A 26,453-nucleotide genomic window follows, 5' to 3' on the forward strand; every position below is an offset into this window, starting at 1 on the left:
CCAATAATACAAAATCAAAAAAACTATTAGTTTACAAAAAGCAAGATTTGTTTCTAGTCTAAATTTAAATCAGAAGAGGAAATAAAAATGGCCAATTTATTCCATTTATAGTACTGTGTTGTATTTTGGTATCCACATTTAAAAAAGGTAGAAACAAACAGAATGAGACTGAAAAAATGTTGCTGAGAGAACAAAAGACAATATGCTATGCACAGATAAAGAATTCAGGAATGTTTAAGATATACGCAAATATAGGCAAAATTATTCTGTTTTCTCCCTGGACTTGACCTTTCGCACCTAGTACTTCTGTCTAAATACTACTCATCATTCTCAGTAATTACTCCTTTTTAATTGTTACATCTATCAAACTATATAAGCTTCAGGGGAAGGTCAAGGACTTTGTCCTGTTTACCTTTGTATCTACCACACCTATGAGAGTGTCTGACAATGAGCAAGAACTTTATATTTTTTTAATTTTTTAAAATTAATTTATTGTGTTTACATAGATTCTAATGTCACCTGTGTTCCCCAGTACATACTCCCTATCTCCCTTCCTGTAACGCCCTCCCCCCCTTCCCTCCAGGATTTGCTTTTCTGCTCTTGTCCCATCCTATCAGCCTATCATCCCTTTTCCCTCTGTCTGCTTTCCTTCTGGATCCTTTGATCCCGCCTCTATCTCTATCCTGCTCCTCAGTTCATATTGTTTGTCGGATTCCTCAGATGAGTGAGATCATATGATATTTTTCTTTCTCTGCCTGGCTTATTTCACTTAACATAATAGTTTCCAGGTCCATCCATGCTGTCACAAAAAATATTTCCTTCTTTTTCATGGCCCCATAGTATTCCATTGTGTATATGTATCACTGCTTTTTAATCCAATCGTCCACTGACAGACACTTAGGCTGTTTCCAGATCTTCACAATTGTGAACAATGCTGCCATAAACATGAGGGTGCATTTCTCCTTTTCAAACTGTGCTATAGTATTCTTGGGGTATATTCCTAAAAGTGGAATGACTGGGTCAAAAGGCAGTTCAATTTTTAATTTTTTGAGGAATCTCCATACTGTTATCCACAGTGGCTGCACCAGTCTGCATTCCCACCAGCAGTGCAGGAGGGTTCCCTTTTTTCTCCACACTTTCACCAGCACTTACTTTGTGTTGTTTTGTTGATGAGCAACATTCTGACTGGTGTGAGGTGATAATCTCATTGTGGTTTTAATTTGAATTTCTCTAATGGTTAGTGATGTTGAGCATTTTTTCATATGCCTATTGACCATCTGTATGTCCTCTTTGGAGAAGTGTCTATTCATCTCTTTTGCCCATTTTTTGATTGGACTGTTCATCTTCTTGGTGTTGAGTTTTACAAGTTCTTTATAAATTTTGGTTATTAACCCCTTATCAGACATATTGTCGAATATGTTCTCCCATTGTGTGGTTTGCCTTTTTATTTTGTTAATGGTGTCTTTAGCTATGCAAAAGCTTTTTAGTTTGATATAGTCCCATTTGTTTATCCTGTCCTTTATTTCACTTGCTCGTGGAGATATATCAGCAAATATATTACTGTGAGAGATGTTGGAGAGCTTACTGCCTATGTTTTCCTCTAGGATGCTTATGGTTTCACGGCTTACATTTAAAGCTTTTATCCATTTTAAGTTTATTTTTGTGAATGGTGTGAGTTGGTGGTCTAGTTTTATTTTTTTGCAGGTAGCTGAGCAATTTTCCCAACACTATTTCTTAAAGAGACTGTCTTTACTCCATTGTATGCTATCACTACCCTTGTCAAATATCAATTGTTCATAAAGATGCCGGTTTATTTATGGGTTCTCTGTTCTGTGCTATTGATCTATATGCCTGTTCTTATGCCAGTACCAGGCTGTTTTGTGTATAATGGCCTTGCAATATAACTTGATATCAGGAAGTGTGATACCTCCCACTTTATTCTTCCTTATCAAGATTGCTGAGGCTATTCGTGTTCTTTTTTGGTTCCATATGTAGTTTTGGAATATTTGTTCTGTATCTTTGAAGTATGTCCTTGGTATTTTAATTGGAATTGCATTGAATTTATAAATTGCTTTGAGTAATATGGACATTTTAATGATGTTTATTCTTCCTAACCATGAACATGGTATATGCTTCCACTTGTTTTTATCTTCCTTAATTTTTTTTATCAATGTTTTATAATTTTCTGAGTACAAATCTTTCTCCTTGATTAAATTTACTCTTAGGTATTTTATTTATTTTTGTTGCAATAGTAAAGGGGATTGTTTTCTCAATTTCTCTTTCAGATTGATCATTGTTGGTGTGTAAAAACACCTCTGATTTCTGAATATTAATTTTATATCCTGCCACTTTGCTGAATTCATTTATCAGGTCCAATAGCTTTTTGATTGCGACTTTAGGGTTTTCTAGGTACAGTATCATATCATCAGCAAATAATGATAGTTTTACTTCTTCTTTTCCAATTTGGATGCCTTTCATTTCTTCTTCTTGTCTGATTGCTGTGGCTAGGACTTCCACAACTATGTTAAATAAGAGCAGTGAAAGGGGCACCCATGCCTTGTCCCTGATCTTAAGGGAATTGCTTTTAATTTTTGCCCATTGAGTATGATATTGGTTCTAGGTTTGTCATAGATGGCCTTTATCATGTTGAGGTATGTTCCCTATATTCCCACTTTGCTGAGAGTTTTGATCGTGAATGGGTGCTGGATTTTATCGAATGTTTTTTCTGCATTGATTGATATTATCATGTGGTTTTTCTCCTTCCTTTTGTTTATGTGATGAATCACATTGATTTGCAAATATTGTACCAGCCTTGCCTCCCAAGAACAAATCCCACTTGATCATGGTGTATGATTTTTTTCATGTATTGCTGGATCTAGTTTGCTAATATTATGTTGAGAATTTTAGCATCTAAATTCATCAGGGATATTGGCCTATAGTTTTTTTTCTTTGTGTTGTCTTTGTCTGGTTTTGGAATCAGAATTATGCTCGTCTCATAAAAGGAGCTTGGAAATTTTGCCTCCTCTTAAATTTTTTGAGAAGGATAGGAGTTAGTTGTTCTTTGAATGTTTGGTAGAATTCACCTGTGAAGCCATCTGGCCCAGGGCTTTTGTTTGTTGGGAGTTTATTGATAACTATTTTTATCTCATTTGTTATAATCAGTTTATTTAGGTTTTCTGATTCTTCCAGATTGATTTTTGAAAGATTACATTTTTCAAGGAATTTGTCCATTTCACCTAGGTTGTCTAATTGTTTGTCAGAAAGTTCTTTATAGTATATTCTTTTTTTTTTAATAATTTTATTTTTTTAATGGGGTGACATCAATAAATCAGGATACATATATTCAAAGATAACAAGTCCAGGTTATCTTGTCGTTCAATTATGTTGCATACCCACCACCCAAAGTCAGATTGTCCTCTGTCACCTATCTTGTTTGCTTTGTGCCCCTCCCCACCCCCTTTCCCTCTCCCATTCCTCCCTCCCCCCTGTAACCACCACACTCTTATCAATGTCTCTTAGTTTCACTATTATGTCCCACCTACGTATGGAATAATACAGTTCCTGTTTTTTTCTGATTTACTTATTTCGCTTCGTATCATGTTATCAAGATCCCACCATTTTGCTGCAAATGTTCCGATGTCATCATTTCTTATGGCTGAGTAGTATTCCATAGTGTATATGTGCCACATCTTCTTTATCCAGTCATCTATTGATGGGCTTTTTGGTTGTTTCCATGTCCTGGCCACTGTGAACAATGCTGCAATAAACATGGGGCTGCATGTGTCTTTACATATCAATGTTTCTGAGGTTTTGGGATATATACCCAGTAGAGGGATTGCTGGGTCATAAGGTAGTTCTATTTTCAGTTTTTTGAGGAACCACCATACTTTCTTCCATAATGGTTGTACTACTTTACATTCCCACAACAGTGTATGAGGGTTTCTTTTTCTCCACAGCCTCTCCAACATTTGCTATTATCTGTCTTGCTAATAACAGCTAATCGAAGTGGTATCTCATTGCCGTTTGGATTTGCATTTCTCTAATAGCTAAAGAAGATGAGCATCTTTTCATATATGTGTTGGCCATTTGTATTTCTTCCTGGGAGAAGTGTCTATTCATATCCTCTTCCCATTTTTTTATTGGATTGTTTGTTTGTTTGTTGTTGAGTTTTATGAGTTCTTTGTATAATTTGGATATTAGGCCCTTATCTGAGCTGTTGTTTGAAAATATCATTTCCCATTTAGTTGGCTTTCTGTTTATTTTGTTATCAGTTTCTCTTGCTGAGAAAAACCTTCTTAGTCTGATGTAGTCCCATTCATTAATTTTTGCCTTCACTTCTCTTGCCTGTGGAGTCAAATTCATAAAATGCTCTTTAAAACCCAGGTCCATGAGTTGAGTACCTATGTCTTCTTCTATGTACTTAATTGTTTCAGGTCTTATGTTTAGATCTTTGATCCATTTTGAGTTAATTTTTGTACAGGGGGAGAGACTATAGTCCAGTTTCATTCTTTTGCATGTGGCTTTCCAGTTTTCCCAGCACCATTTATTGAAGAGGCTTTCTTTTCTCCATTGTGTGTTGATGGCCCTTTTATCAAAAATTATTTGACTATATATATGTGGTTTTATTTCTGGACTTTCTATTCTGTTCCATTGGTCTGAGTGTCTATTTTTCTGCCAATACCATGCTGTTTTGATTGTCGTGGCCCTATAATATAGTTTGAAGTCAGGTATTGTAATGCCCCCAGCTTCATTCTTTTTCTTTAGGATTGCTTTGGCTATTCGGGGTTTTTTATAATTCCATATAAATCTGATGATTTTTTGCTCTATTTCTTTAAAAATCGTCATTGGAAGTTTGATGGGAATTGCATTAAATTTGTATATTGCTTTGGGTAATATAGCCATCTTGATAATATTTATTCTTCCTAGCCAATAACAAGGTATATTCTTCCATCTCATTATATCTTTTTCGATTTCCCTTAACAATGGTTTATAGTTTCATTATATAAGTCCTTTACATTCTTTGTTATGTTTATTCCTAAGTATTTTATTTTTTTTGTTGCAATCGTGAAGGGGATTATTCTTTTGAGTTCCTTCTCAGTTGTTTCATTGTTGGCATATAGAAAGGCTATTGACTTCTGTATGTTAATTTTGTATCCTGCGACCCTACTGTATTGATTTATTGTTTCTAGTAGTCTTTTTGTGGATTCTTTGGGGTTTTCGATGTAAAGGATCATATCATCTGCAAAAAGTGATACCTTTACTTCTTCTTTTCCGATATGGATGTCTTTTATTTCTTTGTGTTGTCTGATTGCTCTGGCTAGAACCTCTAGTACCACATTAAATAAGAGTGGAGAGAGTGTACAACCCTGTCTTGTTCCTGATTTAAGGGGGAAAGCCTTCAGTTTAGTGCCATTTAATATGATGTTAGCTGATGGTTTATCATATATGGCCTTTATCATGTTGAGATATTTTCCTTCTATACCCATTTTGTTGAGAGTCTTAAACATAAAATTGTGTTGTATTTTATCAAAAGCCTTTTCTGCATCTATTGATAAGATCATGTGGTTTTTGTTCTTTGTTTTGTTGATATGGTGTATTACGTTAACCGTTTTACGTATGTTGAACCATCCTTGAGATTCTGGGATGAATCCCACTTGATCATGATGTATTATTTTTTTAATATGTTGTTGTATTCGATTTGCTAGTATTTTGTTTAGTATTTTAGCATCTGTATTCATTAGAGATAGTGGTCTGTAGTTTTCTTTTTTTGTGCCATCCTTGCCTGGTTTTGGTATGAGGGTTATGTTGGCCTCATAAAATGTGTTTGGAAGTATTGCTTCTTCTTCAATTTTTTGGAAGACTTTGAGTAGAATAGGAACCAAGTCTTCTTTGAATGTTTGATAAAATTCGCTTGTATAGCCGTCAGGGCCTGGACTTTTATTTTGGGGGAGGTTTTTGATGGTTTTTTCTATTTCTTCTCTACTGATAGGTCTGTTTAGGCTTTCTGCTTCTTCTTGACTCAGTCTAGGAAGGTTGTATTGTTCTAGGAATTTATCCATTTCTTCTAGGTTGTTGAATTTAGTGGCATAAAGTTTTTCATAGTATTCTACAATAATTCTTTGTATATCTATGGTGTACGTGGTGATTTCTCCTTTCATTTTGGATTTTGTTTATATGAGTTCTTTCTCTTTTTTCCTTGGTAAGTCTTGCCAAGGGTTTGTCAATTTTGTTGATCTTTCCAAAGAACCAGCTCCTTGTTCTATTAATTTTTTCTATAGTTTTTCTGTTCTCTAATTCATTTATTTCTGCTCTGATTTTTATTATCTCCTTTCTTCGGCTGGTTTTGGGTTGTCTTTGTTCTTCTTTTTCTAGTTCCTTAAGGTGTGAAGTTAAGTGGTTCACTTGGGCTCTCTCTTGTTTGTTCATATATGCCTGAAGTGATATGAACTTCCCTCTTATCACTGCTTTTGCTGCATCCCATAGATTCTGATATGTCGTATTGTCATTTTCATTAGTCTGTATATATCTTTTGATCTCTGCACTTATTTCTTCTTTGACCCATTCATTTTTTAAAAGTATGTTGTTTAGTTTCCACATTTTTGTGGGATTTTTTTCCTCTTTTTTGCAGTTGAATTCTAGTTTCAAGGCTTTATGATCAGAAAATATGCTTGGTACAACTTCGATTTTTCTGAATTTGCTGATGTTGTTTTTGTGGCCCAACATATGGTCAATTCTTGAGAATGATCCATGTACACTGGAGAAAAATGTATACTCAGTCACTTTGGGATGAAATGTCCTGTAGATGTCTATCATATCCAGGTGCTCTAGTGTTTTGTTTAAGGCCATTATGTCTTTGTTGATTCTCTGTTTGGATGACCGATCTAGAGCCGTCAGCGGTGTATTGAGGTCTCCAAGTATGATTGTGTTTTTGTCAGTTTTTGTTTTAAGATCAATAACTAGCTGTCTTATATATTTTGGTGCTCCTTGGTTTGGTGCCTATATATTAAGAATTGTTATGTCTTCTTGATTCAGTATCCCCTTAGCCATTATGAAATGGCCATTTTTGTCTCTGAGTACATTTCCTGTCTTATAGTCAGCATTATCCAATATGAGTATTGCTACACCTGCTATTTTTTGGATGTTATTTGCTTGGAGTATTGTTTTCCAGCCTTTCACTTTGAATTTGTTTTTATCCTTGTTACTTAGATGAGTTTCCTGTAGGCAGCATACAGTTGGATTTTCTTTTTTAATCCATTCTGCTACTCTGTGCCTTTTTATTGGTGAGTTTAATCCGTTTACATTTAGTATAATTATTGATACTTGTGAGTTCCCTATTGCCATTTTATATCTTGCTTTCTGTTAGTTTTGTGTCTTATTTGATCCTTCTCTTTCGTTTTTCTATCTTTTGTTTTTATTTGGTTGTATTCCATACATCTTTCCTCTGTTGCTATCTTTTTTTTATCTCATGTGCTTCTGTGGTGGTTTTTTCAATGGTGGTTACCTTTGAGTAATGAAAAGGGTCCCTACCCTGTTCATTGTAGCGAACTATTTTGTGAGTACTTTTGCACTGCATCGTCCTTTGCTACTGTTAATCTCCATCTTCTCCCCCTCTTTCTTTTTGTTGTTGTCACAGTTTAAATTTGGTTTTATTGTGTTCTTGGAGCTTTTACTTGTGGCTCTGTTTTTTTTTTTTTGTTCTTTGTATCTGATTGGAGAACCCCCTTTAGTAATTCCTGGAGTGGGGGTTTTCTGATGATAAATTCCCTCATCTTTTCTGTATCTGTGAATGTTTTTATTTCTCCTTCATATTTGAAGGATAGCTTTGATGGGTATAGTATTCATGGCTGAAAGTTCCTCTCTTTCAGGACTTTAAATATTGGGGTCCACTCTCTTCTAGCTTGTAGAGTTTCTGCTGAGAAATATGATGATAATCTAATGGGCCTTCCTTTATATGCTGTATTCTTCTTTTCCCTGGCTGCCTTGAGAATTTTTTCTTTGCTGTTGGTTTGTGCCAATTTCATTATGATATGCCTTGGAGTAGGTTTGTTGGGGTTAAGAAAACTCGGAGTTCTGTTTGCTTCTTGAACTTGAGGCTCTAGTTCTTTCCACAAGCTTGGGAAGTTCTCATCTATTATTTGTTTGAGTATGTTCTCCATTCCATTTTCTCTCTCTTCTCCCTCTGATATACCTATTATTCTTATGTTATTCTTTTTGATGGAGTCAGATAATTCTTGTAGGGCTATCTCATTTTTTTAAATTTTTGAGTCTCTTTCTTCTTCTCTCTGTTGTGCCTCAAGTTGCTTGTCTTCTATTTCACTAATCCTCTCTTCTATCTGACCTGTTCTATTAGCTAAGCTTGTTACTTCATTTTTCAGCTCGTGAATTGAGTTTTTCATCTCTGTTTGATTTGTTTTTATAGTTTCAATTTCCTTGGACATATATTCTTTGTGTTCATTGAGTTGTTTTCTGAGCTCCCTAAATTGCCTTTCTGTGTTTTCTTGTATATCTCGGAGGATTTTTAGGATTTCTATCTTGAATTCTCTGTCATTTAGCTCCAAGGTTTCCAATATATTAAATTTTTTCTCCATAGATTTTTCCTCATCTAGCTGTGTTACCTCTCTTTCTTTTGTATCCATGATATTCGATTTTCTCTTCCTTAATGGCATCTGAGGGTGGTTTTGTTGATAGTATTAATGAGATTTAATAAAGAATAAAAAGTTAAAAAAATAATAAAAAAATAAAAAATCGAAAAGAGTTTTTTTTTTTAAAAAATAATAATGAAATAAAGAAAAATAAAATAAAACAAAAATTTTTTAAAAAGGAAATTATTCCCCCCCTCCTTTTTTCCTCTCCTTTCCTCTCCCCTCTTTCTTGAAAAAATCTTGTGGTGAACTGTGAATTATAACAAACAATGCCTGTGATGGAGGGCCTGAATTGGGGAAAAGTAATAAAAGGGGCAAAGAAAAAAAAAAGAAAAATGAAAAAAAGAAAAAAAAGAGCATATGGACCCACAAAAAGCAAATAAGGAAAAAATTTGGGTCAAGAATAAAATGATTTGCTTTTAGGTGTTGGTTGTCTAAGAGTTATGATGAGAGGAATAAGAGGGAAATGGAAAAATGGAGGGACAAATTAAAAAATTACTATTGTATTTAGTGGAACAACAACTAGATAAAATGGAGAGCCAGGGATGGGAGCACTGCTAGTGAGTTAAAAAGGTGAAGTAAAAACCCCCCAAAATGCCACAAACATAAGTTTGAGTCCCAGAGAAGATAATTTGTTTGTTATTGAGGTTTGAATGAGAGGAGATATAAAGGAGAAAGGAAGAAACTAATATAGAGGGAGAAAAGAAAGAGAGAGAGAGAAAAAAAGAGGGAACCACTAAAAGAAGAAAAAAGAAAGGAGAGAGAGAGAGAGAGAGTTAAGGGTTTTGGAGTGCAACCCTCATAGAGAGAAAGGAAGAGAAGAGAAAAGATAATGGGAGATGTAACACTTATGGGTAGTGTAGTTCAAGGAGAGGAGAGAGTAAGACCAGCAGAGAGTTAATCGGCCAAATTGGAGGAGGAAAAAAAAAGTATCAAGAATGAAGATAAGAGAAACAAACGAACAAATATAATAAAATGGGATAGGTTATAAAGTCTGCAGATTATTCTTGATTTTGAGAGGTTATCTTCTTGCTTTTTCTTTTCTCTCCCTCTTCCTGGTCGGTGACTCTGTTCCCCGGGTTCTGCCCCTTTGGCACGCTCAGGTAGAGGTTTGCAGTTGATAAGTCTCTATGGCAATGTCATGTATTGTGCTTTAGTCTCGTTGGCAGTCGAGGCTCATTAGCATTTATAGGCTCCGACAGTGAGAGAGTCTGTGTTCCTGGAGCCTTTCTCCTAGTCTTTCCTTCCTCAATTAGTAGCCTGATAATCCAGTTATGGGGTTGCTGCTGCCTCTGCCTGGATAGTAAGAGGCTCAAAGAGCTGGCAACTCCCCACTCTATTTCCACTCAGCACAGGGCTCTGGGTAAGGCTCAGTCAGTCAGAGCTGCTAGCATAATCAGGCGGGCTTTCTGCCCACTCAAAGACCTCTGGCTCTGTCTGCCACTCTGTCGGGTAACACAGGCGGGCGCCCACTTCCGGGGCGCTTGGAGGAAACTCTCACTCACTGGCTGTGCGCACAGACCAGGATATCCGGCCAGCAGTCTCACGCTCTGAGTGAAACCCCCAACCGCAGGGAAAAGTTGCAGCGTTGGAATTGAGTCTCGCTCCGTCCTCGTGCGCGGCTTTTGCAAGGCACTGGGGTGGCCCGAGATTCCGCTTTGGCCCACACAAAGGCCCCTGACTCTGTTCCTCTGTGCGATAACATGGGCGCGCACTGCTGAGGCACTTGGAGGAATCTCTCATTTACTATCTGTGCGCGCAGACCAGGACATGAGGCCGGCCGCGTTTCCCTCTGAGTGAAACCCCCTCCAACACGAAAAATCTCCACCGTTGGAATTAGTTCTCACTCCCTCCCATGCGCGGCTTTCCCAGGGCGCTGGGGCTGCCCAGAGACTCTGCCCTCGGCCCACAGAAAGGCCTCTGACCCTGCCTCTCCGTGGGGCAACACGGCCACTCACTTCCGGGGCCTAGGTAGAAATCTCTCGCCCACTAACTGCGCGCACACCGACCAGGAGACCAGGTAAAATGGCCGCCCTGCTTGACTTTCTTTGTTTGGGTTTGGCACGAGTGTTAGCTTCTTTTGCCCGGGTTGCCACAGGATCAGTTTTTCCTCGGTTTGGATCTCCGTGCCACAGCCTGGTTCGGCCGTTTGTGCTGCGACCTGGATCTATTCGCCCCCTTTGCCCGCCTCAGTTTCTATATTCACAGTTATCAGAGAAAGCCGCCCTGTTTAGGTTAGTGAGGAAGGCGGAGCATTTCTTACTCCCTATTTCCTTCGGGGTTTGGTTATATATTTAGCCAATTTTTCACTCGACCATACCTTTGGGTGTATTGCGAAGCATCTGGAGGCTCCAAGTATAGGTTTTTCTGTTTCTGGTTGAAGATCTTGTTGAGTTTTGGGGGAGATTTATCGGTATTGCTTCCTACCCCGCCATTACTCTGACGTCATCTATTTATAGTATTTTCTTATAATCCTTTGTATTTCTGCTGTGTTCATTGTTACTTCTCCACCTTCATTTCTAATTTTATTTATATAAATCCTTTCTCTTTTTTTCTTGGTGAGTCTGGCTAAGGATTCATCAATCTTGTTTACTTTTTCAAAGAACCAGCTCTTGGTTTCATTGATCCTCTGTATTGTTTTTTTAGTCTCTGTTTGATATGGTTTCAATCTTCTTAAATTTTTTGAGACTCATTTTATGTCCTAATATGTGGTCTATTCTAGAGAGTATACCATGAACACTTGAAAACAATGTATATTCTGTTGCTTTAGGGTGGAAGGTTTTGAAGATATCTATTAAATTCAGTTGATCTAGTGTATCCCTTAATTCTGTTGCTTCTTTGTTAATTTTTTTTTCTTGAGGATCTATCCATAGATGTTAGTGGGGTATTGAAATCCCCTACTATTATAGTATTGCTGTTGATCTCTCCCTTTGTGTCTATTAAAATCTGCTTTATATATTTAGGTGCTTCTATATTAGGTGCATATATATTTATAATGGTTATCTCTTCCTGTTGGATTGCTCCCTTTATCATTATGTAGTGACCTTCTTTATCTCTTACTATAGTTTTTGTTTTAGAGTCTATTTTGTCAGATATAAGTATTGCTACCCCGGCTTTTTTTCATTTCCTTTCGCATGAAATATTTTTTCCATCCTTTTACTTTCAATCTATGTGTATCTTTTGTTTTGAGATGTGTCTCCTATAGACAGCATATGTACGGGTTCTGTTTTCTTATCCATTCAGCTACCCTATGTCTTTTGATTGGAGCATTTAATCCATTTACATTTAAGGTTATTATTGATATGTAGTTGTTTACTGCCATTTTATATTTAAAGTTATATTCCTCTTTTACTATATTCTTTTCCCCCTTTGTTCTGTTTACAACAGGCCTAGAACTTTATATTTCTTTAATGAATAACTGATAATAAAAAGTGTCTGTGAATTCTGTGTGGCCTAACAAACAAAATTAACTACAATGTTGAATCTGGCTCAATAAGAGTTTAATTGTTTTCTAACAGAACCATTATAATCTTAAAGAAGTTTGCTAACTCTGAAGACTCTGTGATCATAACATAGAGCCTTACCAAATTTGGGGGATAATTTAAATTAAAATGATCTGACCTTTTTCTGTGATTAGATATTCATAGTCAACTTTTCAAATCAAAGAGTTTCAGCTCTCTCTATCTTCTGTTTGGCTATACATTTATCTTGCTTCCATTGAAACAAGGATAATATGTTATCTGCTTTCCTATAAACCATTTTACCTTTTTTATTTACTATGTTTTCCTTCAAAATATCTGGGCCCAAGGGTTGACTTCATAGGTCCAAAAAAACTTTAACAATTTAGTCATAGGTAAAAACAAAGTATAGCAAAGGGAAGTAATAAAGTTTATTCACTCACACACCACTGTATTTACTCATAGACTATGATCTCAATACTTTATGAAACCAATGTATTTTTTAATCACAGTGTAGGTAAGCTACTTACCACAAAGGAATAATAAATCTTGAATCCAGGTTTAGCCACAAAGTAGTCATCAGACTTAAATGTTATTTTAATTTGGTTTGTTCTTGATGTTATCCTTGGTGGAACTTCCTTGTGTCCACACCATCGTCCTCTAATAATGGTACTGGTTTTAGATATATCTTCAACTTCCACAAAGTCATACCTAGTATCAATTTAACAAAAATAAACACATTTTCATTAAAGTGAACTTTGAAATTCATACTTCAATCAAGAAACTAAAACTAACATATGCAAATTTTTATGACCAAGCAGATGAAATAAAAATAATAACCTACAGACATTTAAAAAGCAAAGCTAGTTTTTGAACTACATTTTCCAAATCAAAGTTCCCCAATCTGTTCTGAAAGAACCTGTATATATATTTAGCCATGACTGTTCCTAAAATCATTAATAATCAAAACAGACTACATTCTGAGCATCTGGCTTATAAAATTTTATTGGAAGAACTAATAACTATAATTTATCATCACATTTAAGAAGATGTAGCTCTAATTATATGCCCAAATATTTACTATATAAAGCTTTTTTTTAAACAAATCCCCCCTTTGAATTAATTTAACATATTCAGTACTTTCTTTAAAAAGAAAATGATCTGTATTTGTACAGTACATTGATTCCGCACTTTCATTACACAAAATAAATCACTAACTTTTCTTTTTGGTAATTATCTTTTCAAAGGATAATATCATAAAACATGATTTTATCATATTGGAAAGCATGACTTGGGTAGGGATGTGGGTTAACTAATACTGTGAATACTTGGGTTGGGTAAGCCAGGGTGTGAATGAGCTTAAGACCATAGTTTCCCCTTTGACATTGGTCAGAGAAACATAGAATGGTAGGATTGAAGAAGACAGGAAAGATCTCTTTAAATATTTCACATAACCATTTCATCCTTAATTTCTCTCCATACCATCCTACCTTTCCATCACATAGTAGGACATCTTCAGTGACAGAGTTAATCTCTTTTAAGGATCATTTTTTCTAGGGAACACTGTACGTGGTGAGCTGAAACATCTGCTTTTTGGTTCTGGGCATCAGGGTCTCACTCCTCCATTCTACCACTCCCTAATGACTTCTCAATGAAGACTATGAGCATTCACAATGAACAGTGGCAATAAGACAGGTTAGCAAGAAGACAGGAAAATTCCTTGGCAAGTGGAATAGGAAAATTGAGACAGAAAGTTAAACAGCCAAGTAATTTATTGCCAGATAATAAATCACAAGTTCTTATTTTCCCTAACCAAGGATACTTAGGAGCAAATGGTTTACACATTCTAGACCTGTGTTTTTGTGAGACAGCAGAATGGTTAACTCTTTCAAGAACAGGCATGAAATTTCTGGCAGATTGGCAATTGAAAAACAGTAGTCTATACCAGTGGTCCCCAACCCCCGGGCCATGAACCTGTACCGATCTGTGGGCCATTTGGTACCAGTCCACAGAGAAAGAACAAATAACTTACATTATTTCTGTTTTACTTATATTTAAGTCTGAACGATGTTTTATTTTTAAAAAATGACCAGATTCCCTCTGTTACATTCTTCTAAGACTAACTCTTGACGCTTGTCTTGTAAGTTTGACAATTATACTTAAAAATACCACAGTTTTTACGCCGGTCGCATAATTTTATTTTGTGCATTTATCCATCCAACCCTAAAGGCTGGTCCATGAAAATATTTTCTGACATTAAACCGGTCCATGCCCCCAAAAATTTGGGGACCACTGGTCTAGACCATGCTGGGGCAGACCTGCCTTGGTCCTGGTCTTTCTCTGATGACAACCTTTAAAGGTGAAACTGACCATAGAATGACCCTTAACCCTCTATGCTCATTTTGATGCATCAGGATAAAAAAAGACACACCTGGAAAGCTGATGAATATTCTATTGAGACCTTTCCCAAGACCTCCCTTAAAATTCCCATCTTTAGAAAACAGATAAAACCCTGAAGACAAAGAACACAGTGTGTGCTCTTTCTGGAACATGCCCATGTGCCCTCCTTCTATCCTCAGGTAGGTTTTTTTGCTTTCTTTTTCCTGTGTTCTAAAGGTGCCCAGGAGACTTGCAACCAGGGGAGCAGTGGGTGGCAGCAGCGTTTCCTGGGCTAACCCTCCAAACCTGTCTCCAGAGGTCCTCCTTTTGCATTTGTAACTTGTTTCCTGACTCCATGCAGGCCAGCTGGTTCACTTCTTCTATCTCTGTGACTTGCTTTCTAAAGGGCAAAGGCAGCCATGCCTAGGCTTGACTTTTCGAGAGACAGACAGAGAGAGGGACATATACGAACAGACAGGCAGGAAGGAAGAGAGATGAGAAGCATCAATTCTTTGTTGCGGCATCTTAATTGTTCAATGATTGCTTTCTTTTATGTGCCTAAACCTGGGCGCTCCAGCAAAGTGAGTGACCCCTTGCTCAAGCCAGTGACCTTGGGCTTCAAGCCAGTGACCTTTGGGCTCAAGCCAGTGACCATGGGGTCATGTTTATGATCCCACGCTCAAGCTAACGACCTCAGGGTTTCAAACCTGGGTCTTTCGCATCCTAGTCCAGTGTTCTATCCACTGTGCCACTGCCTGCTCAGACCCTGCTGCTTTGATCTTGCCTCTTCTACATTAAGCTCTTCCTTTGCTTCACTGTCCACAGCTTTAATAAACATACTCTCAAAATCACCTATACCAATGTTGTGAAATCTTCCCTACACAAAATCAAGAACCCATAAATTCCAGACTCTGTTGGGGTAGACCCACCTTGGTCCTGGTCCCTTTCTCATGAAGCAGCAGTCTCTCAAATATTTTATAGTTTTCTGTCACAATTGTCAAAATAAATCACCATGAGAAACATCATGTATACATATAAACAAAATCTAATATGGCTTTATTGGTCTTATCCATGTACCTCAGAGCTCTTACTGGGTAGGGCAGGGTAATTTAGGGAGGAGGTGAACATAACAATATGGTGACTAAATTTTGTTGGCAGTGATTTATGAGGCCCCTATGTCCCTTGCCTCAATTTTCTTGTGAGCAGAATAAGAAGGTTTGTACAATTTTACTAGCTGGTTATCTCTTGGGTGCTGTGTAAACTAATTACTTAAAATTAATATAGGTGCTTAGAAGGTGAAAAGCACTAACAAAGAATCATTACTCAAGCAATAAAATATTACAGTGTAAACATCAAGAATGCTTTGGAACAGATGGTAGAAAATCAACTGCATTTTATTTTATATACAATATGTGTAAATCATATTTAGTGCACAAAGCAGGAATATACTTGAAACTTTGTTAATAATGCCATAGTTCATATTTGTTTTTTTAAAAAGCACATCATCAGTGTAACTTTCACTCAGGAACTGATTTCAAGAGGGCACCATTTTGTTTCTTAAGGCGCCTTCTGAAGCAAGTCTCTGGTCTGTGTCTTTCTCTCCTCTTTCTACCTCTTACTCCTCTACCTCTCTCCATGAATTTTGAGAAGCAACTGGATTTAATGTAGGGTAAAAACAAAAAACGAAAAGCAAAAGAAAAAAAATCCTAATTTCCTTTTCTTGTTTTTAAAGCCAGAATGACAAAACACCTCACTCACTACCAGAATCAAAGTCCCTGCTCAGTAGTGGAGACCTTGCCTCCGCCTTCCATGTGATGACTGTTAACAATCTTTTACTAGTTATTTTCCACAATCTCGTTTATTTTCCCAGCACAGAAAATTAGTTCTCTCTTTCAAGGTTGAAAAGACACACAAGATCTGCTCTAGTTTATTCCCTTTGTACATACTGACTGGCTCTTCCTGCAAGTATCTATCTGTTCTCTGGCATACATTACCCTCTATGGCCCTAGAAAGTAATAGTCACCACTATTAGTCTTGAAAAAAAAGGAGCAACATAATAAAAGCTGTCAGCATAATAAACATGCAACAAAGGACAGCCAAATTTGAGGCACCCGCTTTTTATTATTCAAAAGCAAATAAACCCGCTGAAAGGATTTAGCAGTTCGGTAGTTCATTGGCAAGGCAGAAGGAGTGTGTTCAGTGAAGTACAGAGAGGTAAAAAATCCTCCCCAAGTCTTATACATGCTAATTAAGTGAATAAGATGCGGTGAGCAGACAATTAAAAATCAACAACAACAGCCAGGGCTTTTTCTGATAAATATGCTAAAAAGGGAGATTATCTGGCATAGTTTTTTTCTTCTGATGGTAACTCAGAAACTACAGGAAACTGAGCATCTAGGGGCACACAGACGCTGGGGTTGCCTTCTGTTCCTTCTTACACATGCCCAGGCTATCATTTAGGATATCAGGGTATGGCCCTGACACTGTGGGTCCTTGCTGTCATCCTCTCCCAGTGCTGGGGGAAACCATTACTATGCAAATGTTACAATAGTCTGGATTAGTTCCTGGAGCCAAGTAGGGCTGTATACTATGTAAGCCCAGGGCAGACGTGAACCGAAGACACAAGACCTAGCTGCAGGTGAGCTAGGGTCACCTAGATGGGAGGCCTGCGTCTGCCTGCAAAGGTTGCTCCAGTCCTGCCCAAGGCAGGGCCCTCCAGACTCCCCCGCCTCTGGGGGTCACGCAGCCTGGTTCTGTCAGGTGTGAGTCACCCGGGTTCCTAGACCTTCTGCAGCAGTTGTTTATGCTTTCATTTCTTTTGTCTGTTGGGACTGACATAAGGGTTTTCAAAAAGAAGTGGTGCATCTCGAGTAGGGTCACAGAGCCCGAAAGGGAAGTGTGATGTAATGTTTTTAACTTGGAAGAGATTTCTAAAATGGACTTGTTTTTTTTTCTTCTCCACTTACCTACAGATCTCATTTTCTGCTTCCTCTAATCCAAACTGATTGTCAAAGGCTAGGTGTATCCTTGTTTTCTCCTGGGAATGGAGCCGCCATGTCAGAAGCAGGTTCCTGGGGTAGCTGTTTGGGAAGCGGGGACTCTGCACATGGCCGTTTCCTGTCACCTGGATGGTTTCGTCTCTTCGGTACAAGTCTGTGAGGTGATTGCTCTCTGTTAGTAGTCACAACTTGTAGAAATTAGTATGTTGCTCCAATTACAGGAAAGCAAAAAAAGAACAATTTAAAACACATCACATTTTAAAGTACTTCTTGATTTGTTTAAAAATATATGCCTGAATGGTAGCCTTTTAGTTAAACAAACATATGTATTTGTTCTATTATACCCCACCTCCCAAAGTTGCTCACAAATTTAGACTTTTAGCTGGGGGCTCTCTTAACATCATATTTGATAAGCAAAAAGGAACATTTATCTCAGAGTTCAGGTTCATTTCGACTGGCATTAAAATAAACAACTAATGTCAAGTGGTTCATCATTCTTCTTTTCAATGTAATACAAATAAATAAGTGCTTTTACAGGGACAGTGTAGTAATCTATCTTCATTGATTAGCCTAGGAGGTAGATACTCCATAAATATTTCTAGATGAATGAATAAATGAAAAACAAATTTTAAAAAATCTAATGGTATTTAATGACCATATATTTTACATTCAAATGATATTTTTTAGTGGTTTAGCCCTCATAAAAATAATAAATTTTTTTGCCTTAGTTTTTCATGACTTAAAGTAGGTCCAATTCATATTATATTTTCTATGTTGTATAATAAAAATAATAATAATAAATTCTGGTCTTTGTCCTGGGTTCCTGAGAGGAAACTTTTAAACCCTAAGAATTTTGCAGGTAATAGAAATGTTCTTCTTCATTTGAGTTTATGGTAATGAGGTGATCTACTGCTGACCTGTAAGTAGTCACAGAAATGAGTGCTGGCCACAACAGCAGGACCAGTATGCAATAATGAGAGGGTTTGGGCTTTGAGCTTTGATATTATCCTGACCTCCTAACATTGCTGGAGGTTAGGAGCACGGAAGATAGAGTCATATCACACTGCTCATGACACAATCAATCCTGTTTACAGAATAAAACACCAACAGAAACTCAGTCCCTTGCACTTAGGTAAGCTTCCTGGTTGGTGATACACACTAATGTGCTGGAAAGGTGACCTGTCCTGAGGAAACAAAAGCTCACGCCTAAGACCCTCCCAGACTTGCTTGCCAGGTGTGACTCTTTATTTGGCTGGTTCCTACTTGTACCCTTTCTAGTAAAACTGTAATTTTAACTATAGTACCATCTTAAGTTTCATGTGTCGTTCTAGTATGAATGAAAGAAAAAAGAAGGGTTCTATGGAAAGTGACCTCCCAGGGTGACATGATCATCAATCCCTAATTGGGCAGATCATACTGGGTACTCAGGTTCTAGGCATGTAACTTTTTAGGAAAAAGTGTATCTTTGCCTTCAGGAAGGCCTGTTTGTTGTTTCTTTGCATCTAGGTTAACATACTTTTGAAATAATCCATCACCACCTTCGAAAACCACATAACCTTGTAAACATCCTGAAATCCAATCCACCGTTCCTCCCTTTGCTTTTTCTCATCTCCATGGAATCTTCTTAAATTACTTCCTTAGTTTCAAATGCATTAAGAAAGCTGCTAAACTGTTGTTCTGTGGGGCATTTGAGATCTTGCTCCCTAACATATGTCTTCAGTTTGGTTCAAATAAATTATCTATAGGTTTGGACATTTCTTACATTAACACTAGCAAATTCTCAAACCTGACGGGCTTCTGGGAAACTGAATTTTTTGCTAGTTTCTCAGAAGTGTGGGTAGCCTGGGCCACCATCCCCCCCCCCCCCAATTTGTAGCTGGTGTGTGAAGTGCAGTCTTGCAGGGGCTATGAAAGCTTACTTGTGAAAAGCTGACCTAACTCTAGGTAGCTTATATCAGAATTACAGTAGACCCATATTCTGTTGCTCCCAATATCCAGAGTTCTTACACTTTGTACTTGGGCATCGTAGGCCCCTCTGTAAGCCGCTCTCCAGCCACCGTCTATATCTGTCCTCCCGCAGACAGTTTACTCTGGGGCCTGTAATTCAGAGCGCCTGGCCAGGAAGGCCGAAATTGCTGGTGGAAACCACTTAAAGGGTGGGCTGCTCAGGGTGGCTCTCCGACTTTCCAAAATAAGAGAAGGAGGGTGAACAATGAATCAGCATGTGGAATGCAAAGCTTTCTCTCTCTTTTCCAAATGTGCTTGTGTGTATGGGAATTTCAATTTTCTTTTTTCCTTTTTTGACTCATTCTGTGTTTAAAGTGCTGCACTTGCCCACTTAAACTTTGTGTCGGGGAGAGTCCTAAGAGAACAAAGGGCTAAGGGAGGTCCATACTCCCTGCCTGAAGCCTGGGGCGCTGATTGCAGTCACGCCACCTCCAGTGAGCTTGGCTACTAGCAGACAACTTCGTTTTGACAACTAGCCAGACAGAGTTTTGTCAGTGGACCCTTGACTCTTCTCTTCCCTGGACTTTATGCTGAAAATGTAGCCATGAAATTACTTTTCTGCTCATTTCATAAATGTGTGAGGCTGTTTGTTAGGGAGTAGGGGGACAGATGTGAGCTATCAGCCAGTCAACAACCATTTATTAAGCACAGGCTCTAAACAATGCATTGCAGTATTTTCAACCCCCTTCAGTCTATTGATCACTACTTTCAAGACTTTCGCCATATTTTCTTAGGTCCAGTGCTATCATTTACTTATCATTTCTCTAAATTAATATTTTAAATCAAAAGCCAATCTATTCTAAAGTAAAACTATCTCAGTAATGTAAATAGCCACTGGATGTCATGTACCATGAATACAAGGTAAACATAAATCTCAATATTTAACTATTACATTTTAAAATAACTCATCTCAGATGTTCAGATTCCTTATTTATGAAATAAGAAGATTGAGCAGCACATTTTCTTTTATGGTCTCTTTCAGGGGTAATATTCAGTGGTTTTATTTTAATTTAATTTTATATTTTAACTGTTCCAGATGCTATGTTAGCGCTGAATATAATCTAAGAATGATAAAAGAACAGCTGCTTTTGCAGACCTGGAAAAGAAAGTTGATGCCTACCACACAGTGTAAACAATACTCAAAGAAATATTAAACGCTGAGTGTAAATGTGGTGGTTGACCCGCAGCAGAGAGCGCTATAGCGCTGCAGGGTGAATGAGCTGTGTGCCTGCGAGCAGAGTAAGAGGACTCACCCGAGCATAGTCCTAGGGAGGGTATATTTTAGGGGGGGAATACATGCTTAAAAGGCAAACTGGAAATATTTGAAAGCCAGGCAAAAATGTCCCTGCACTTGAAAGGTAGGCACAGAAAAGCTCAGAAGGGTAAAAGGCTTGTTTCAAGGAAGATTACTGGTCTGCTGGTTCTGTAAAAAAGGCAGAGGAGGGGAGCACCTGCCATGGGACTGTCTGCTAGGAGCCACAGCAGTCTCTCCTCGTCTGCAGGGCACACATTCCAAGACCCCCCAGTGGATGCCTGAAACAGGAGACCGTATTGAACTTGACATACACTCTGTTTTTTCCTATACATATATACCTATGGTCAAGTTTCATTTATATATTACGCACAGTAAGAGATTAACAACAATAACTAATAATAAAATAGAATAATTATAACAAAATACCATCATAAAAGTTATGTGAATGGGGACCCTAGTTTCAGAGGGTCCCTTGTTGAAGTCTTGAGTATAGTTTCTACTTTCTGGTACAACATGTTGCCATCAAAAGAAACACCCATAAACATTTCTTGTCCTCCACCCATAAATTCAATGCCTTTTCCATTTTAACTAAGTATTTATACTATCTATAACTATTGCAGTTTGAGGTACAACAACAAAGCTAACACAATTTTTTTTCCTTCTTCACAATTTCACAAATACAAGATTAGTTATCTTAACGACCTTATTATGCAACTTCTTTTTTTAAAAAAAATTATTAAGTAAGCGGTGAGGAGGCAGAGAGACAGACTGCCACATGTACCCTGAGTAACCAGCAAGCTCCACAAGAGGTGATGCTGTGACCAACAGAGCTATTTTTTAGCACCTGAGACAAAGCAATGGAGTCATCCTCAGCTCCAGGGCCAAACTGCTGGAACCATCGAGCCATGGCTGTGGGAGAAGAGGAGAGAGAGAAATAAAGAGAGAGAGAGAGAGAGAGAGAGAGAGAGAGAGAGAGAGATGGGGAAGGGGAAGAGTAAAGGGTGGGGGTTGGAGAAGCAGATGGTCGCTTCTCCTATGTGCCCTGACTGGAAATTGAACCTGGGACTTCCACACACTGGCTGATGCTCTATTGCTGAGCCAACCAGCCAGAACCAGTATACAACTTCTTTTCTTTCTTTATAAAGTTGAGAGCTTTCACCTTTTCATTTAAAGAGAGCACTGTGGTTTCTCTTTGGCACATGAACTGACAGCATCATTACTCTTGCACTTTAGGATCATTATTAATTATACGTTATTAACTATATGGGTTATTTGAACAGTAGCACTGTGATACTTGCAGTGGATCTGTTAACCAAGATGGCTCCTACCTAACTAAAGGGCAAAGCGTACACAGTATGGAGACACAGGACAAGTGCATGAGTCACAGTCTGGGTGGGACAGAACACAACTTGAGAAATTTCACCGTGCTACGCAGAATGTGGTGCGATGTCAAACTTATGAAGTGTTTATTTCTAGAATTTTCCTTTTAATATTTTGGGACTAAAGTTGACCTTGGGTCATGGAAGCTGTAGCAGGTGAAATCTCGGATGAGGGGAGACTGCATAGCTGCTGGAGAACGAGGTTCTGGCAGCAGTAAGATCACAGCAGGGAAACAAAAACAAAAGGAGCTTGTAGTTAAGAAAGAAATGCAAAGGATGGGTCAGTGGAAGGAGCAGCATGCTAACCCCAAGGCTTAGGCCCGGTACGGTAACACTGACACACAGCGGCACACGGAGGGTTAATGTTTTTGAAGAAATGTAAGTTTGGTTCCAAGGTAACAATGAGAAATTCAAGTGGAAGCATTAGCAGGCTTTTGGGAATGTAATGCTAGAGCTGATGTGGAAGAATGAACAGATATGGCCTTGACTCGGAGAGGAAAGAGGAAGCCTTTGGGGTCAGAGTCCTCTGAGGAAGTTTCTCCAGAGAGGGGGCTACGGTGTAGGTGGTGGCAGACATGTCCCGAAGGGGCAGATGACAAAATGATTGCCTGGGAAGCCAGGGAAGTAATGTCTGGGAGGGAAGCAGGGGACCCACAGCGGTGCCAAGTCTATGTCAAGTTGCCCAGAAGGAGGCGACTTCAAGGACAGAGAGGTCAGTGGTGTCAACACACAGAATACCAGGAACTTGTCAATAACAAAATCACTGACATCCTTTATATGTGCACTTGTAAAAGATTTCTGTAAGTAGAAAAGGGACTCCCCCCACAGAATATTATTAAAAATTAGATAGTCTTAAAAATACTAATTCTGTTCTTAAATGAAACACCAGTTATACTTTTAAGAAAGCTGAGGATCAGTTGAGGGGCTTTCCTTCTTATGTAGTTTTATTAAGGAAAAGTTTGTTTCCAGTTTTATGAAGTTACCACAGACTTTGTTGCAGTATATGGAACTGGAGGCCCCAAAATTTTTTAAATCTTGTTTGCTTATTTATTTTCCCTTAAAAATAAAGTACTGCCCAAATTAACGTATGTATAAGCTAGATATCAAAAACAGCAAACACTTTTACAATGCTTATTTTGTGCAAGGTGTTGTTCTAAGTATTTTGCATGTTTCATTTACAGAATCTAAACTATGTACTAAATATGACCTAGTATGAGATTGTTTGTGTGTATGACCATACTTACTTATATAAACTTATTGAGTTTATTATCACCATTTGACAGATAAAGATTCTGAGTCACAGAGAGGTCAAGTAATATATTCAAGGTCACAGATTTAGTACAGGGTGGGGTCAGAATGTAAATATAGGCCGTCTTGTCCCAGAGCTGGCCCTCTTTGTTTTTATTTATTTTTTTGATTTTTTTTTTTTTTTACAGAGACAGAGAGAGAGAGTCAGAGAGAGGGATAGACAGGGACAGACAGACAGGAATGAAGAGATGAGAAGCATCAATCATTAGTTTTTCATTGAGTTGTTCATTGATTGCTTTCTCATATGTGCCTTGACCGCAGGCCTTCAGCAGACTGAATAACCCTTTGCTTGAGCCAGCGACCATGGGTCCAAGCTGGTGAGCTTTTGCTCAAACCAGATGAGCCCATGCTCAAGCTGGCGACCTTGGGGTCTCGAACCTCAGTCCTGGGCATCCCAGTCCGATGCTCTAGCCACTGCGCCACCGCCTGGTCAGCCTGACCCTCTTAACTAGAGGGCATTCTTCCTCTTAGTTTGAAATTTGTTAGAGGAAATTTTAGATTCTTTGGTATCTGTAATCCACTTTGATTTCTGAATCACAGTTTACATATAACTTATAACTTCAGGCCAACTCATTGCTATTCTTAGCTGAAGAGTTATAATGAATTATAGATACACAGGGCAAGCTATTAGGTTAAACCTGAGATAACTACCAAGTATTATATAGTATTGATACAAAGTCACATTCCTGAATGAAGGTGTTTACTTTGGTATCCCAAAAATAGTAAACATTTATGGAGCAATTATTATGTCTCAGGCACATAATACCAAATAAGTAGTTTAAATCAGTGGTAGGATTCAGACAGTTTTTATCGAATTGGTAAAACTGATACCTGATTTTTTGTTGAGTTCAGCAAACCAGTCATTAAAATGGCACTTGTAATCAGGGTTCTCTCTAAGGTGGGCACCTGGGCAGCTACCCAAGCTGGAAATCACAAATGTACATTCCTTACACTTTTATAACATTCATCTGTGTAACAGTGTATTCTAAGTGCCTGTAGTAAAGTCCATTCTGTCCATAGGTGAAAAAAAGTGCAAGTGAGGACGTCAATCAGGAAGCAATATGGAAATATCTTCAATAACAGTTTTATTGTTTTTTGTCAGGTATTACTTAATATTTTTTATTAATATTTTAAAACTCTTTCTTATAACATAACCTAGTTTTGTGTACCTCTTTAATTGTTCTTATTTAAGTATTAAATGCATGAAATAATAAACTACCTTTTGGTATATATATATATACCAAATATATATAAATATATATATTTATACTTAAAACAGTCATTAAGGCAGAGAACCAGTTGCTAAATTATTTGAATCCCACCATTGGTTTAAATATCCCACTGCATTTAATCCTCACAACAACTCTATTGCAGTTAATAATATCCACGTTTTTACAGAGGAAGCTCTAAGAGTTTAAGAACCTTATGACCTTAGAGCACAAGCTGGTAATAGAATCAAGAAGTGACCCTGGCAGTTTATCCTCAGGACACACACTTTTAACTAGAGAACCTACTAGCTGTATGAGTACAAAAACATGCTGTATATCATTTTTCATAGAATTTCTATGTGTGTTTACATGGCAAAAATGAAAGTTCTTATTTTGCATTTTTATACAGAGGAGGTTTATATCTTCAAAAACTGAATTGTGCATTAGACTTTTTTTTTTTTGACAGAGACAGAGAGAGAGAGTCAGAGAGAGGGACAGACAGACAGAAATAGAGAGATGAGAAGCATCAATCATTAGTTTTTCAATCCGCATTGCGACACCTTAGTTGTTCATTGATTGCTTTCTCATATGTGCCTTGACTGTGGGCCTTCAGCAGACCGAGTAACCCCTTGCTTGAGCCAGAGACCCTGGGTCCAAGCTGGTGAGCTTTTTGCTCAAACCAGACGAGCCCGCGCTCAAGTGGCAACCTCGGGGTCTCGAACCTGAGTCCTCGGCATCCCAGTCCAATGCTCTATCCACTGTGCCACCGCCCAGTCAGGCGCATTAGACTTTTTAAAAATAAAAATTTTAAATGAAAAGAAAAAGGCAAAGTGTTCTATATGTCTGTCCTGTCCCCTCTCCTTTAAGCAAACTAAGGTAACTGAACACAATATTCCATGAACTCATGAAAACTCACTGTTGGCACTATCACACTATCACTTATTTCTGGAATTCATCTAGGACAACCATTCTTAAAGGGTGGTCTCCAGACTAGCATCATTAGCAAAACCTGGGACCTTGTTAAAAATGCAAATTTTCAAGCTCCACCAAGACCTAGGAATGCTGAAGGTGGAGCCCAGTGCTACTTGTTTTAATAGGTCTCTAGGTGACCCAGATGCCCCCTAAAGTTTGAGATTCCCTGACTCTCATGTTTTCTAGTATTTTGCTTCTTATTCTAGACTTCCCCAGTTTCTCCACCTCACTGCTTTGACTCTGTACCTCATATCTGATTTTTAATCTTAGTTTTAAACTGAAGGCTCATCCTGGGCTCACCCTCCTATCTTTGACCTTGGAATCTCTTTCAGGACATCAATTCTGGTAAACAATGACCTAGAGTCAGAGGCCACCGAGTTTGGTACCTTTGACACTGAACACCTGGGTCTCGCTCCTTAATTAGCTTTTCCCATTTCATGGAATAGTCATTCCAGGTCCCAGTAGAATGTATTTGGTAATCCACTGTCACATAGCATAATGTTTAAGAAGAAAAGAAATTACAAATAAAGGTAATATTTCTATTTCTTCTTAGGTTATATTATCTAAAATAACATAAAATGCAAAGGGCAAATATTGAGTTGTTTCATCAATGAGTCTATGGGGAAAAAGTATGATATAGTTGTAAACTATGACACCTCACACAAATCAATGGAACAGTAAACACATACTCATTTGCCTCACTGTTCCCATAAGACATCCATGAGTCTGCAGCATGGCTGATAGTCACAAACCCTATATTCTGCAGCTACAACACAAAAACAAAGAATGGTCATTGATTCAAGAAATTCCCAACTTGCAAAGGGACTTTCTACAAAATTGTATTTG

General features: G+C 38.0%; 1 protein-coding gene across 2 annotated transcripts in view; it reads right to left on the reverse strand.

Moving 5' to 3' along the window:
- Positions 1-26,453, reverse strand: part of PDGFD (platelet derived growth factor D) — a 273,833-nt gene that overhangs the window by 75,541 nt on the left and 171,839 nt on the right. Inside the window, exons 2-3 of one of the 2 annotated variants that reach the window (XM_066371547.1) lie at positions 17,446-17,632; positions 12,631-12,811 (exon numbers count right to left, since the gene is read on the reverse strand). In XM_066371547.1, coding sequence (XP_066227644.1) covers positions 12,631-12,811; positions 17,446-17,632 — 368 coding nt within the window. Of the gene's footprint in view, positions 1-12,630; positions 12,812-17,445; positions 17,651-26,453 lie in introns of both variants that reach the window. The other variant, XM_066371541.1, reaches the window with a different exon arrangement.

This window comes from Saccopteryx leptura, chromosome 1 (genome assembly GCF_036850995.1).
Source record: "Saccopteryx leptura isolate mSacLep1 chromosome 1, mSacLep1_pri_phased_curated, whole genome shotgun sequence".
In the NCBI taxonomy this organism is placed as follows: Eukaryota; Metazoa; Chordata; class Mammalia; order Chiroptera; family Emballonuridae; genus Saccopteryx; species Saccopteryx leptura.